We start from the raw sequence: 15,810 nt of genomic DNA on the forward strand, positions 1-15,810 counted from the left end.
TATTGGGTAGCTCAGAATTTATTAAAGCTAGAAGAAGAGAAGGAACTATTGGAGCCAAGTATCACTAAGCTTCAAGTCTTTGCTTGAAAGATAAAGGAGCCTAAGAATATGTGCCATCTTATATGGCAATTGTTAACTGGTCATGTGGCAATAACGAGAAACTTAGCAAGGCGCAATATGAAGTGTGATAACTATTGCCTAAGATGTGGAGAACTAGAAGAATCTGTAACATATGACATATTTGAATGCCCGCCAGCTCTACAAGTTTGGTCCTTATCATCAACTCCAACAAGCCCATGAATATTTCCAGTACCAAGCGTCTACACAAATATGGACTATCTATTCTGGAGGAAGAACAACATTATCGAACCAGAGCAAGACAAGGATCCTTATCCCTGGATTATCTGGTATATTTGGAAGGCTCGGAATGACAAACTCTTTAGGGGAATAGACAGAGATCCTCTGGAGCTAGTTCGACATGCAGAAAGTGAATGCCAAACATGGTTTAATGAAAACGAGATGGCACCCCAGAGATACAAGATAACAATATAAGGAATCCCAAGTCATAAGCTTGGATAACATCTGCTTGTTAGATGGATCTTGGACATCTTCTGCTCACTTTAGTGGATGTGGATGGGTCTGGATGGACAGTAGTGGGAATATCTAACTTATAGGGAAACGAAACTTCACTTGACGTGAATCAGCCTTGCATTCGGAAGTAGAAGCACTGCGATGAGAGATGGAGAACATGCTTCAACATCAACATGCCAGAACTTTATGGCACACTGCAAGTAGCTGATTGCAATGATTAAGGAGCTTCATGCTTGGCCAAGCTTTGCAACGAAATTAGATTTCAGATTTCAGATTTCTTAGCCAAAACTGCTAGATCTTTCCATAGGAAGTTATTTTTTATTGGTTGTTTTATTCAGGTCTGGTTACCCATGTCACCTCAAGTTTGAGTAATAAAATGGCTGTTCGACGTCAAAAAAAAAAAAACGGAGAACAATGCCTACACAGTTCATCATCACAACTCTAACCATGTAACAGTAAAAAAACTTGAAAAATAATGATGAACCCAAAACGCAAAATTCACAACTACAATAACCCTAACAAATACTGAGATAAAACAAGAACTTTGTCTACAATCGCGCGCACCCCTAGTAGTTAATAATAATTCTCATAATTTGTAGTTTAGTTAATAATAATTCTCATAATTTGGAGTTTTGTACTCCAATAAGTATAATCTTTGGTTGAACTAATTTTTTGGTATACCATTGATTCATTTTCATAATCTTCCATTTCCATTCTCATGTCTTTGACTAAATACGACCGGAAAGTGTTTGCATCAGTCCACGAATACATCGTTAAATACTTGTTTTTAACAAATTTGAAAATTCAAAAAAAAGTCTTGTTACACTCTAATTATAATATATGATGCTGTGATGAGAAATTTGACATTAATAAAACCATACTTGAAATGCTATTCGAAGTAAAATATGTTTCAATATAAAAATGTTTAGAAACAATAACAATAGATCAAAGCTTTTAACAGGAACTACCGTTTAGCTCTTCCTCCATAACCACCTGGAGCAAGTTCTCATAATTCTTCTGCCATTGATCATTCATCTGTAGAGATTTCTTGTACTCAAGTTTCAATTTTTCCATCTCGATCTCCGTTGCTGCAGAGCCTTGTTGCTGACACCAACCAAGAACAAATAGAGAGTTGTGAAAAACAGAGTTTCCAGAGAAAAAAAGTGTTGGTTTTTTATAGAGACAGAGGAGACACAAACCTGAAGTTCTCTAACTTGCTCGTTGATAAGGTCGGCACTGTGGTAAGAGGAGTAAACAGGAACATCAGAAAGTGGCGGCGGGTCGACGATAACTATACCATCCACAGTATTGTCTCCTGATCTTTCGTATTTTTCCAAAGGAGGAGGTGGTAATGACGACCCATTTCTTTTCCATGAAGATTGTGCTTTGTTGGAATTACCAACAACCGTTCTTCTGACAACTTGAATGTTGTTCACAGGTCCTGTAAGGCAAAGCAACAAGGGTTAGCTGATAATCATTTTGCATGAGTTGAACTTAAACAGAAGAAGATAGATGCTAAAGAAAAGATTACCTTTTCCATGGCTGAATGTACGAACAAGGCGACGTGATTTGGGATCCCAAACGCAAATCACACCATCTTCTGACCCAGAAATCAAAAGGTTTCCGTCTGCGCAATACGCTAAGCAAGTAACAGCTTTGCTGAAACGGAAAAAAAAAAACATCTTATAATCAAGAACTACTACAAGCTAATGCTCATAAAACATCTCATAAAAACCATACTAGAGGTTGAAAATGACTAGAACATAATCATATGATTTACAAGATGCATTCAAAGAAGCAGAGGGTACCCTTGTTCAGATACAGAACCAAGACTTTGTGTCGCATAGTCACTTGAGGAATTCATGGCACCAACGTAAATTTTGCTATCTACACTAGCAGCATAGAAAATAGAGCCGCCAGGGTCTAATGCAAGTGCATTGATGGCTGCAGGAAAGATGATGTTTCTCAACAATTTCCCCTTGGACAAGCTCCAAACCTAACCAAAGGCCGTGAATAAGAGAAGCGCATTCAACAAAATGCATATATAGATAATTACTAGAGTACCTTGCAAGTCCCATCTCCTGAAGCAGAAACTATAAAAGCATTGCAGCCACCATAGTCAATGACAATGTCGGTTACAGAAGTTGTATGCTCATTAAAATCGTGTTCATAGAGAGTGCTCCCTTGCTGCTGCCTCTGGAGATCATCAAACAGCCTAACTAACAAGCAAGAGTCAAAACAAAGGCAGGCAATAATACCTTTATACTTAAAAAAAAAAAACAGAGGAATAAGGTTTAACCTTAAAAGAGACCAGACTCGAACAGAGCCATCTTCAGACCCGGAAACCAACAAAGAATCGTCTCCAGAGAAGACCAAGCATGTAACTGAACGGTAATGACCATGCCACTTCTTAAGCAGCTTCCCACTCGCAACCTAATCTCACCACTATCAAACTAGGCTTCATCACACAAAAAAAGTGAAATAAAAAATATAGAACTGCTACCTTACCTCCCAAAGAAAGATATCTCCAGAGGCTCCACCACCAACGATGTAAGTTCCTTCACTGTTAGCTGCAAGAGCCTTTACTGACTCCACGGGGAAGCTCCTCACTTCAACTTGAGGCTACAATCAAAAAAGACCATTTTTATTTTCAATCTCAAAAGAGAAAAAGGCAGATAATGAGAGGGACGAACCTTGTTCCAAGACCAGAAGAAAATCGAGCCAGAGGAACCGGATGCGTTACGGAGCTGAGAGGCGGCGAGGAATTTTTCTCCGACGGCGGCGAGACCGTGAGCGGGAGAGGCGCACTGCTTGAATCGGAGCTGTTCCGTTCCGGTTTTGATATCCCAGCTTCCGATTCCGCCGTCGATTGACGAGCACGCAATGACAGAAATCTCCATACCTATTCAGAGCAATAGGTAAGATTGAAGCTCTTCTTTTTGTTTTTGTGTGTGTGTGTGGGTTTATGATATCAATTAGGGTTTATAAAATCTGTATTTCAATTAGAATAAAATAATAGTTTTGCGGGGTTTAAGCATTTCCAGTAAACATAAAGGGCTTCAATGTAAATGTCAATTAATTTATCATTTTATTGATAATACTAAGCTCTGTTTTCTCGGCTTGTCCTATCTGTGACGTCTGTCCTTGGGAAAGCAATTGCTCCCGAGTCGATAAGCCAGTATTCGTGTTGGGGGTTGACTATCGGCTGGACAATAAATTAGACTAATTTTACTATGAAACTTTTTCTCGAAATACATCTCTTTATTAAGGGGATTTTCTCTCTTTTTCATTTAGATCTAAAACACTTTTCATAAGGATTATATAGATTTTAGATTCACTTTACACTAGAAACCATTCTTGTAATGCAATCTTTGATCAATAAAATCTTTTTGATGTTCATTTCTCATTTGATTCTTTCAAGATTTCTCTTAAACCTCAAGAATCTAATCATTATCCTTAGATTCTTTATTGTATGATTCCAACAAACATCACCAGTATAAACATCGTTTTTGGGTCAAACAGTTGGCGCTAGAAGGAGGGGGTCAAAGAGAACTATCTTCAAAGCATATCAAACTTGAGAGAATCAAGATCTAATAAAAAAAAAAAAAAACACAATGTTGTCTTGTTTCTTCACTGATACACGGCTTTGGCTCTATGGAGCAAGAGATATGGACCATAACATGTCAAAGTTCGAAGCTTTCTTGAACTAACATGAAAGCTTTGCTTTTGATGTACCCACCAAAGAGCCAAAGATTCTCAGAGAGCTTGTCGTCTCGTCCCTTTGCTCGTAAAGAATTTGTGGTGCTGCTTCAGTCTCGATCCGCCGGTGAAGCTTCTGGAATCTGCCGGTGAAGTTGGCTCTGAGACACGACCAGACAGAGCTCGTCCACATAAGACCGAAAGTCTCAGCCTTTGACGGAGAAAGAGCTGCGACTTTGACGAGTCCAATGGAAAGGCTGTGACTTTGACGAGTCCACTTGTTGTTGCGGCGTTGATGACTTGAGCTCAGCTCACGTCCTTGCGGTTGGGGACCAAAGAACTTCAAAGGTACAAGCTTTCTGTCCGAAAAGAGATCTTTCTTGTGAGACTTTGATCGAACACTTGGTGGGCTAGTAATAAGATGAAGCAACAACGGTTGTTCCTCTCTTTGTCGACTTCAACCTCGACCTTGCCGACAAAGATCACGAACTCGACAACAAGACGACAAGCTTGAATTGAAACAAGTCGTTCATGCCAAACACCATCAAAAGAGAGCCTCAATTGGTTCTTTCTCGGCATCTTGTTCTTGGCGTCTCGTTCTCAGCTTTGGTAAAACAGAGTGTCTTCAACTTCTACGTCAAGATGCAAAGAAGGCTCAATTTAATTAAGCTCCATCACGGGAAACTGGTTGTCGGATCATAGCATAAGCACGACATGACATCTTCATCAAACTTGCCGACATAAGAAAGATGTCAAACAGTTACGAGATGCGCATCTCATCCTCGACAACTGAAACTTGGAGCTGTTCTCGTCATACCATTCCCAGTCAATCACCTCATCATCTCGTCATCTGTTTCATAAGAAGCTATGAAGTTTCTTTCCGATTCTGTCAACAGCTTCAACAACAGTTTCTGTTTCACATCTGCTAAGTTCTGCTCCAAGCTCGAGACCAGATCACGACAATGACCACCTAAACCTACGAGTCTCAACAAAGCTTCGTCTTTGCTCAGAACCCACGACAGTAACGTCTCTGGAGATGATATCACTGATCAGTAACATCGCAGCTCTGGTGCTAGTCGTGTTATCGTGGGTCCGATGTTTTTAGGCAAATCAACCTCCCTCCACCAAATCAAGACCAACCTTTCTCAAACCCTGCTCAGGCAACAAGACGACTAGCAAGAGCTCTCACGCTCTCTTTGACGCATCAAAGGAACGTTATCACTGCCTAGATGCTAGTTGACTTCTTCACGCCAAAGATAAGCTCCTATATTGAATCATCACATGCTTTAATCACTTTAAAATTATAGCTTTGGTTTAAATTATTAAACAGCTCATGAGCATTAAGAAAAAATAAGATTTGATGGCTTGCTTATCAGTCACATAAGACTTGATTATCTCTTTTGGTCAAACTCAATCTGATGATCATCATAGTTTTCTTTGTGAGCCAGAATCAATTGCGAGGCAGACATGTGACCGTCTCGGATCAATCTCTTGTCATTGCGCCACAAATGACAAGCCCAGATTCTGATTCTCATCATGAAGAGCTTACCACAAGCGGTACAAGCGGCACAAGCCAGAACGTTTCTCAATGCCATCACAGCCTGACGAACACACAAGCCAACAACTTGCTCGGCACACACGATCTCGACACGAGACTTCGGGTCGGCAATAGTTCGGTAAACTTGTATTTTAGGCACGAGTTTAAATTGAACTTGCTTGTTATTAGGCACAAATTTGCAGTCGACTCGCTTATCGTTAGACACGAGTTTACAAAAACTCGTCTTTGGCTAGGCATGAGTGTACAGAAACTCTCCTTCTACTAGGCACGAGTTCTCAGTAAACTCGCCTTTGTCTCAGCATGAGTTTAGTAAACTCGTCTTTCGCTAAGCACGAGTTTAAAGCAAATTCGCCTTTTACTAGGCACAAGTTCCAAGTAAACTCACCTATATCGTCATAGGCATGAATGTGTCTAGTTAATTGTCTAATAAAACCCTATTCCTAAAATTCATAGAGATCGACTTCATCTCTCTACGAAATTGGGGGGGCTTACTGTTGGGGGTTGATTTACATCATCCCTCAAGGCACACTAGACAATAAATTAGGCTCATTTTACTATGAAGCTCTAGCTTCTTCCTTGTATAAATAAAGAGATACATCTCTTTATCAAGGGGATCCTCTCTCTTTTCCATTTAGATCTAGAAAACTTCTCATAAGGATTATATAGATTTTAGATTCACTTTACACTAGAAACCATTCTTGTAATGCAATCTTTGATCAATAAAATCTTTTTGATGTTCAATTCTCATTTGATTCTTTCAAGATTTCTCCTAAACCTCAAGAATCTAATCATTATCCTTTGATTCTTTATTGTATGATTCCAACAAACATCACCAGTATAAACACCGTTTTTGGGTCAAACAATTCGCAACTAACGTTGACCGTAGTTTAGTTGACATGTACTGAAATGTGTTTGATAGAATACATACATGATCAAAGTGTTATATTACTGATACTGATCTCATTCTTCGCAAGCACTGCAAGGAAATTGTGATTGCATTTGAGCTTATAAGCAAATGGCGATCGAAACCGGTTAGGGTGTTAAAGAAGAACTTATGTTGGACTGAGTTCTATAAATAAAAAAGAGGAACAACTTATGTTGGACTCAACATTTGGGTATTTAGTTTGGTTTCGGATAAGAACCAGCCGGTTTCAAATTTATCAGATAAGTATATTTCATACCCATGTAGGAATTGGTAGTAATTTGGTTAGATTTCGAGTCGGTTCTGATCCTTCTGGATCAGCTTGTTTCTGTAATTTTAGAATTGTTTAGTATTTGAATCTTATATGTATTGATACAATGAAAAAAGTATAAGTTAGTCGAAATAGTCCAGTGATAAAATAGGTGTACGTTTACTTCATAACCCAAATGTGAACATCATGTGTGTCACTTTCCGTATAATTCTAGATTTTAAGACATGGCTATCAGTTAAATCGGTTAACTGATCGATTCTGAATAAAACCAGAACCAAACCAATAGCCACAATTCCTCACAATAAGCACTGATGGGTATAATATTAAATCCGAAATAAGATCCCAAGGGCTCATTTTGAATTGGTTCCAGTTCAGCTATTTGATTCTAGTTTTAAGACCATATGCAGTGAACTAGTTGAAACCTTCGTTAAACTATTGAATTCTTACAACAGTAGTGTTGAAAAAAAAAGAGTACATGGATTAATTTTACTTGAATAGATTCATTAATTAAAAACATGAAATTAAGATCAACATGAAAGATATTGGACCAATCAAACTTAATTTGTATCTGCTCTCAAAAAGAGCAGATACAAATTATATTTCTTTTAAACATAATATAATTTTAAATTCTAATTGGTTGTCAAATTTTATTAAGATTTTTTCACTCTATTTGTTTCAAATGAATTTGTTATGTAGTTAATGTTTTTTTTTTTTAAGTTGTTTACATCATAATTCATCCTTTTTATCATCTATAACAAGGAGGCTTTGTTTATTTAGTTTGAAACAAATTTAAAATAAAAAAAAATATTAAATGATTATGTGAAAAATATGATGTAGATTTTAAAAATGTAAAAATAGACTGTTGAATAATTTCCACAATGGAGATTGCCACAATGCTGTGAAGTATATACCAATGGTCTCTCCTAGAGAGATTTGAATCGTTTTTATGATTATAAAGATGGTAAATAGTTCATGTAATGACTATTGGCTGTCTTGAAAAAAATCAATAGAAAGTCTAAGGTATTGCAATGGACTAATAATCACACCATCTATATTCCCTTACCTTTGAATTGATTAATCCTTGCACTTTAAAGAAAGAGAGATTAGGATTGAGATATCAAGAACTTCAAAAAACCAGTCAAGCTTTCTCTCTCATCTATTCTTTCTAAAAGTTAAAGCTCGATAAACGATGTTCTCTCTCGCTTCTTGTGGCGTGTGAGCGCGAATGCCGCCGCCGGAGGTCTCTCTTTACCCTTAAATCTATATTTCTCTTTTGCTGCTGCTCGATCTCCAACGCCCTTTCCAATATGCTTGTGGTTCTGGTTTTAGGGGCTTGCTCCGGTGTGTCTCCGCTCACGAAGGGTACGTCTCATGTGTTGATTCCGTTTCCATGTGGCAAGGTCGTCAGTGTGGTGGTTTATGGTAGCAGTCTCTTAGGGTTTTGAGAGAATAGATTTCCTTTTTGATCTTTCTGGGTTCTTCATCTTTGAAGGTGGTGAAGAATGGTTTCGTCGTTCTGGCTCAGTGGCGAAGATTTATCTCATCGGGATGGTGGTTATGTCGGTTCCATGGCTTTGTTTTACGGATCTTCTTTGGTGTTGGTGAGGACCTCTTCTTATTCTCTAGAATCAGGGGATCTCTGGTGGGTGTTTGATTGGAGGCAAGTCTCATGGTGTTTGAATGGAGGAGGAGTTGTTTTTGCTTTCTCTCTCATCTATTCTCCCTAAAAGTTAAGTCTCGATAAACAATGTCCTCTCTCGTGCCCGGTGGTGCGTGAGCGCGTGCCGCCCCCGGAGGTCTCCCACACCCTTAAATCTATGTTTCTTATTTGCTGCTGCTCGGTCCCCAACACCCCTTCGATATGCTCGTGGTTTTAATTCTAGGGTTTAACTCTGGCGTGTCTCCGCCCACGACAGTCGGCTCTTAGGGTTTTCAGAGAATCAGTTTTCCTTGCCGATTTCTATGGGTTCTTCGTTTTTGAAGGTGATGAAGGATAGTTTCGTCGTTCCTGCTCAGTGGCGAAGGTTTGTCTTTTCGGAATGGTGGTTCTATCGGTGCTAAGGGTTCGTATTATCAGTCTTCTTCATGGGATTTCTTGTGGGTGTTTTATTGGAACTAATTGTTTGAATGGAAGAATGAGACAATATCATTTCATACACTTGGGTAGGATAACTGCTTTTGTGTTGTCATTCCTATTTTAAAAAAAATTCAAAATTAACAGGCAGGAGAACTGTACACATACTAATGTTTTTGTTTTTTTTCTGCGTAAAGGCAATTCATCTGCCTATAGTACTACTACCCACCTAATTTTGGATGTTGTCCGTTTTGTTCTGCCTTTCTTTTAGTTAATAAGTATTTTTTTTAAATGAAATAATTCTATAATTATTTATCCCCTATATATTATTTGTGAAACATTACAACTTCTTTTTGTAGCCACATGTCATCACTAGGATGGTTCTTAGAATTACTAGAGAAATAGGTTGGTCCATCTAATTATATAATAAACTTTTTATTAAACTAACCATAAATTCATTATTAATGTCAATTATTCTTTCCTTAAATAAAGATTACGGAATTGCCTAATGTGGGTAAAGTATATATGACAATTAATGATTTTGAATAAAAAAGATCTGATAAAAAAATGTATCTTCTATCAAATTTGTTTAATTTAAAACTATTAAAATAACTTAAAAAAAACAAAATAACCATATTATAAAAATTTAGATTTTTCTGTATATTTTATATTTTTAATTTTAAAAAATGACTATAAATTACTAAAATTGTTAAAAGTCTCACATTCAAATTTTGCGATCCATGGTTTAAAATTTTTGTTATGACAAAATACAAATGATTACAAAATCATATAAGTAAAAGTCTAATTTAATTAATTATTAAGATTTAAAATATATATGTATATATATATCATTCTAAATTAAACTATAAACCATATTGAATAAATAAATATTTTAGTTTCAAAATTTACTTTGAATAATTTTTTTGATAAAAGTTTTGAACTAACATTGATAAATTTTTTTAAATTATAAATTACTAAAATTATTAGTCCCACAATGAAAATTTTGTTATCAATAATTTAAAGTTTTTGCTATTAAAGATACACATGATCAAAAAAAACATATGAGTAGAAAACACCATTAAAAAAAATAGACATTAATATTAAAAATATACTATGTATGTTAATATCATTTAAATTTAATTACATATCCTATCAAAATTTTTTAAAAAATTGTTTGTATTAATAAAATTGATTTATACGTTCGCACCAATTTTATTATATATGTAATAGTTACTGACTCTTAATTATTTAATATATATTTATTATTTCATAATATGTAAGAACATATAATACATAAAATAATTTATATATATAATTTTTATTCTGCGCAAGGTGCGGATCTTAATCTAGTTTATTATATATAACTGAAGCACTTACTAGTATTTATCTCCTCTTTTGTTGTGAGCCTCTCCTTTTCTCACGTAAGGTAAGTTTGTTTGTTTTTTTTGTTTTGTTATATTTATAAAATATATGTTATTTATTATAAAATATAATTATTTAATTGAAAAGTGCTGTAAGTTTAGAAAAAAGGAGTTGTAGCGTGATGTATTGCGTTTTTTTGTTGTTGTGGTGCTTGTGTTGTGCCTCATTATTTTTTCTTATGCATAAGGTAAAAACTAAATAAGTATATAGAAGAGTATAGTTATTTAAGAATGATAAATAAATATAAGAGTATATTTATTTAATAAAAAATATAAAGATATTATTTCTAAATTAATCATTTATAAATTAATATGATTTTCTATTATAAACATGAATACTGAAATAAAATAATGAAACTATTTTTTATAGATTTTATCATATAATTTTAATTGTTCTTATAAATATATTTATAATTATACGTATATAAATTATATTTTCATGTTATGCATATAAATATAGCTTAAAAATTTACAAAAAAGCTGTAAGCACGTAATAAAAGTTGTTATAACACACTTAACATTAGAGACAATATAACATATATGTTATGGACAAATCAAAATACTTTTCATCAACCATTTTTTATGTATTGTTTATATATTATGTTTTTCATATTTTAGCGTAATTTTTATTGTTTAAATATATGATATGGATTTTTGAACTGCTTTTTCATTCATAACTTATAAAATTATTTGTTCTGCTTGATCTGCATCTCTCTTGCAAGATCTGTTTGTTCTGCACTTATTCCGATTGATCTGCATTGCTTAGAGTGTTTTTACCATTCGAAACCCAAGTCCCTCGGCATTTGTATACAGGAGAAGCTGGTTTTATATCGCCTTGAATAAATTTTTTAATCTTTTTTTTAGAAAACAAGAACTGAATCGTTCTCTCTTTTTGAACGACAGAAATGTATTGGTTTAATTAAAGAAAAAAACCCTTAGTTATTTCGCCTATTTGATAAGGCCTAACGTGAAAACTTTACACAATTATACCAATGGAAAACCTTCTAGAGACTTGCTATGAAACGGACCTGTTATACCGTCGATAGGTCTGAGACAGATCGGATATCCGGACAATTTTAAAGTATCTGGATCCAGATCTTTATCCGGCGGATCCATACTTTTACTATCATTATCCGCATTCGGGTGTCGGATATCCTTCTAAAAATTGTAATATCCGGATCCGGATTTGGATCCTTAAAATAAATAAAAAATAATATTAATATATATAAAATATTAACAATAATTTAAAAATAAAAATATATATAATGTTTTTAATTATTTCTATGTATAATATTACAAAATTTACATGAAATATATATATATATATATGTATATATATACTATTATAAAAATAAAAATATATTAAATAAAAATAATTTTTATATATAGATATTACTATTTTTGAAATAGTTATTAATAAAACTTACGGATTCGGATATCCGGACTAAAAAATCAAGATATCCGGATCCAGATCCGGATTTGACGGATCTAACATTTTACTATCCGGATCCGGATTCGGCCCCTCCGGATATCCGGATTTTCGGATCGGATCCGGATCGAATCTCGAATCAAATCCGGATCTCGGATAAAAGTCCGAGGCCTAACCGTCGAGAGAGAAAACGACGTGTCTCGGATGGACCTTTCAGACTCCGGGTCACTAGATAGTAGATACCGAGAGATGTGGGTCTTGTAGAATCTGGCACGCGCAAGCCACACTCCCTTTTTATCCTTAACCACATATTTTTTTTTTCTTTCTAAATCGTCATCCTTGTTCTTCGTTTCGTGAGTCTACAAATCTGAGTTGTCCGCTTCATCATTTCTCTAGAAGACGAGCGAAAATATTATCTGGATTAACTGCCTTCTCCTCCATAATACAAAGGTGCTTCTCTCATTTGCTGATCATCATCTCTTCCGTTGAGTGTTTTCTCGTGATTATTCTCCGACAATTAGTTTCCGTTACATCGAAAAATCCGACCAGGTTGAAGTTGATATCAAACTCGAGAAATATTCTCAGACTGTCGTATGGGTTATGCGCCTATAATATAATAATCAAAGAAAAGGAAATATTCCTTAATTTCATATTTCTATATTGTGTCAGCTTTGAATCTTTTTGGTTCTGTAAGATTGTTCACAAGAAACCCTAGACAAAGCTCTTTTCGATTTTTCTATTCATCTAAATTCGTAACACCTAGGTTTTCATTGACGGTATCTGCTTGGTTCTGTGTTCTACTAGTTTAATCTCTTCTCAGTTTTTTTTTTTGTTTATAATCTCGAGATTGATCAGTTTTGTTAATATGTTTTTTTGTGACAGATATGACTTCGTATATGAGTTCTGCTCCTTCAGTCACAAATCTTTGGACAACACCTAACAACGTGAGTTACATCTCTCATGTCAAGCTCATAATTATATTTTTCATGTCTATAGCTTTTAAGTCACTTTCATATTACCTTCTCTTCTGCTAATATCTGTTTGTTAATTTTCTTTCACTCTTTTATGTTTCGTTTCGTTTCCTTTCGTTTCACAGGTGATCCAATTAGCTGATATGGTATCCACTGAATCATACCACTTGTTGAGTGGGAAGAAGACTCTTATCTTCTCCCTCAGGCCTACAAAGAGTTTTCCATTATCACTTACTCAGATGAAGATCAGAGTTCCGAGAACCTTAGCTTTTGCCTCAGCGAAAGGGAAAGGCAAAGCTGAAAGCGGAGTGGAGGCTATCGTTGGTGATAATAAAAGCTCCACAGAACGTAACTGGAGTTTCGACTTTCCAGAGTCCAAAGCTGAGTTTTGTCTTGTAGACTCAGAGGCATACCAAAACCTGTCTAGTGTTCTTGAAAAACTGAATGCTCTTCGCTCACATCTACTAGCAGCAAAGAAGTGGAACGCTTCTAGACTTCAGTCATGTGACAGGTCCGTTTGACATTTTTATATATTAAAACTCGTTTTCACATATAAATATTAAAACTTGCATTGTTATCAAGGCAACATCTCTCTGCATTGCTTATTATTTGGCTTTTGCTATGTTGCCTGATTCCTAATACTCTTTTGTTGCAGCAAATATCTAGAATGTGCTACAAACTTAATCCATTATATGGCTTTGAGGTCATTGGACACTGAGCAGCTCAACAATTATCTTGCTTCTCTTGGTCTGTCAAGTTTAGACAACGACAACAATCTGTCTGTTCTCTCCAACCTTGACGCAACCATTAATCTGTTGTTGAAGTCTCCCATGGAATCTTGGAAGCAGCAGAAGGGTAATAAGATTATTGAGAAGAATGATAAAGGAAGGGTATTATCATCATATAAAGAGTCATTATTACTTGGTAAGCTTCGTGAGGGGAAAAAAACTCATATCATGGTAACTGTTGGTAAAGAAGCAACCGAGAGTGAAACTTTTATAACAGACATTCTTAAGGCTGGCGCTTCGGTTATCCGTATAAACTGTGCACATGGAGACCCCACCCTTTGGGGTGAGATCATCAAAAGGGTAAGAAGAACCTCTCAGATGCTTGAGATGCCATGCCGCATTCTTATGGATTTAGCTGGACCAAAACTGAGAACTGGCACCTTAAAACCTGGTCCATGCGTGATGAAAGTTTCACCCAAGAAAGATGCTTACGGAAACGTGGCTTCTCCTGCTATTGTATGGCTCTCTGTAACAGAAACAGAACCTCCTGCTCACCTTTCCCCTGACGCTACTATATTCGTACAAGACCAGGAGTTTCTTGCTGGTCTCCAAATTGGTGATTCTGTAAGACTATATGACGCTAGAGGGAAAAAGAAAAAGCTTAGGATCTCAAAAGAGTTTGATGTTTTCTCCAGTACTGGATTTGTGGCTGAATGTTTTGACACTGCTTATGTTGAGCCTGGAACTGAGTTATGCGTTAAGGGAAATAAAGGGAGACGTTTGTTTGGTGAAGTAGTGGATGTTCCTCCCAAGGAATCTTTTGTAAGGCTCAGAGTGGGTGATTTGCTAGTCATAACCAGAGAAGGATCGTTTGATGAACCTTCTGTAACTGTTCCAGGAGCTCATAGGCTAACGTGTCCTTCAGGTTACTTGTTTGATTCGGTCAAGCCAGGGGAAACCATTGGTTTTGATGACGGCAAAATATGGGGAACAATCAAAGGAGCTAGCCCTGCAGAGGTGATTGTCTCCATCACTCATGCTGGCCCCAAAGGTACAAAACTAGGATCAGAGAAGTCTATAAACATTCCTCAGAGCGATATCCGTTTCAAAGGCCTGACTTCAAAAGATATCAAAGATCTTGAGTATGTAGCTTCACATGCTGACATGGTTGGCATTTCATTCATACGTGATGTCCAAGATATTACAGTTCTTCGACAAGAGCTCAAGAAAAGGAAACTTAACGATCAGCTTGGTGTTGTTCTCAAGATTGAAACGGAAAGTGGGTTTCAGAATTTGCCCTTGATTCTACTAGAGGCGATGAAGTGTTTGAATCCTTTAGGAGTTATGATAGCTCGAGGTGATCTTGCGGTTGAATGTGGATGGGAGAGATTAGCTAATTTACAGGAAGAGATTATGGCTATCTGCAAAGTTGCTAGAATGCCGGTGATTTTGGCGACTCAGGTTCTTGAATCACTTGTCAAATCAGGTGTTCCAACTAGAGCCGAGATCACAGATGCTGCTAATGGCAGAAGGTGAGAACCTTTTCACCGAAACCAAAAATATAAAACATGATGTTGGTTAAACTTTCTTTGTCTAACTATGGAGTTTGGATATTTTTGCAGGGCGAGCTGTGTGATGTTGAACAAAGGAAAGCATATCGTTGAAGCTGTTTCGATGTTGGACACTATCCTTCATACCAAGCTTATATATAAAAAAACCGGAGTCTGAAAATCTACATTGATGTGTCCATGAACTGGGTGCGTCCGGTTAAGTCCTAGTTGAACATTTGCGGCTTCTGGATCTGTCTATGCTTCAAACACAGGATTTAGACCGGTTCGGTTCTGCACTGGAACCCGTCGCCTTGGAATCTTTAGCTGTTAATTCTATTCGTATAGCTCTAAAAGAAAGAGATTTTAGTGGGAATCTAATATGTTTTTAGGTTATAAAACAATCATTCGCAACATCGAAAGCTTTGCCTTCTTGTTCGCTTTAGTTTTCCCCCTTTTTTCTACAATGAATTGAAATCCCATCCATATTCGTGTTTTTCAAACAGTAAACAATTATCTCAAACAATATTTCGACATGTTTTTTTTTTGTCTTAGACTGGTCTGGCAACACGCCCGTACCGTATGCATGGAGAAGCATT

The 15,810-nt window shown here is 36.2% G+C and overlaps 2 protein-coding genes across 2 annotated transcripts; one reads left to right on the forward strand and one right to left on the reverse strand.

Annotated features, from left to right (window-relative positions):
• Nucleotides 1–1,404: 1,404 nt before the first annotated feature.
• On the reverse strand, nucleotides 1,405–3,565 carry LOC106385029 (protein ROOT INITIATION DEFECTIVE 3). Its single transcript, XM_013824972.3, has 8 exons — nucleotides 3,285–3,565; nucleotides 3,100–3,213; nucleotides 2,891–3,024; nucleotides 2,656–2,806; nucleotides 2,400–2,587; nucleotides 2,123–2,250; nucleotides 1,791–2,032; nucleotides 1,405–1,695 (listed from the first exon to the last, which is right to left on the reverse strand). Exons 1-8 carry the CDS (start codon nucleotides 3,489–3,491, stop codon nucleotides 1,546–1,548), a joined length of 1,314 nt encoding a protein of 437 aa, XP_013680426.1. The 5' UTR covers nucleotides 3,492–3,565; the 3' UTR covers nucleotides 1,405–1,545.
• An 8,620-nt stretch (nucleotides 3,566–12,185) lies between these two features.
• LOC106385030 (plastidial pyruvate kinase 4, chloroplastic) lies at nucleotides 12,186–15,697 on the forward strand. Its single transcript, XM_013824973.3, has 5 exons — nucleotides 12,186–12,415; nucleotides 12,848–12,909; nucleotides 13,062–13,447; nucleotides 13,592–15,196; nucleotides 15,287–15,697. Exons 2-5 carry the CDS (start codon nucleotides 12,850–12,852, stop codon nucleotides 15,390–15,392), a joined length of 2,157 nt encoding a protein of 718 aa, XP_013680427.1. The 5' UTR covers nucleotides 12,186–12,415; nucleotides 12,848–12,849; the 3' UTR covers nucleotides 15,393–15,697.
• The last annotated feature ends 113 nt before the right edge of the window (nucleotides 15,698–15,810 follow it).

The sequence above is a fragment of the Brassica napus genome, chromosome C1, assembly GCF_020379485.1.
Source record: "Brassica napus cultivar Da-Ae chromosome C1, Da-Ae, whole genome shotgun sequence".
NCBI lineage: Eukaryota > Viridiplantae > Streptophyta > Magnoliopsida > Brassicales > Brassicaceae > Brassica > Brassica napus.

Bases quoted from the DNA above. Each gene is read 5' to 3' on its own strand.
- LOC106385029 (XM_013824972.3), bottom strand. From the start codon at position 3,491: ATGGAGATTTCTGTCATTGCGTGCTCGTCAATCGACGGCGGAATCGGA. The intron at 3,025-3,099 runs GTAAGGTAGCAG...TGGTGAGATTAG, and splicing joins GAGATATCTTTCTTTGGGAG to GTTGCGAGTGGGAAGCTGCT. The intron at 2,033-2,122 runs GTAATCTTTTCT...TTTGCCTTACAG, and splicing joins TACATTCAGCCATGGAAAAG to GACCTGTGAACAACATTCAA.
- LOC106385030 (XM_013824973.3), top strand. From the start codon at position 12,850: ATGACTTCGTATATGAGTTCTGCTCCTTCAGTCACAAATCTTTGGACA. The intron at 12,910-13,061 runs GTGAGTTACATC...TTCGTTTCACAG, and splicing joins TTTGGACAACACCTAACAAC to GTGATCCAATTAGCTGATAT. The intron at 13,448-13,591 runs GTCCGTTTGACA...CTTTTGTTGCAG, and splicing joins AGACTTCAGTCATGTGACAG to CAAATATCTAGAATGTGCTA.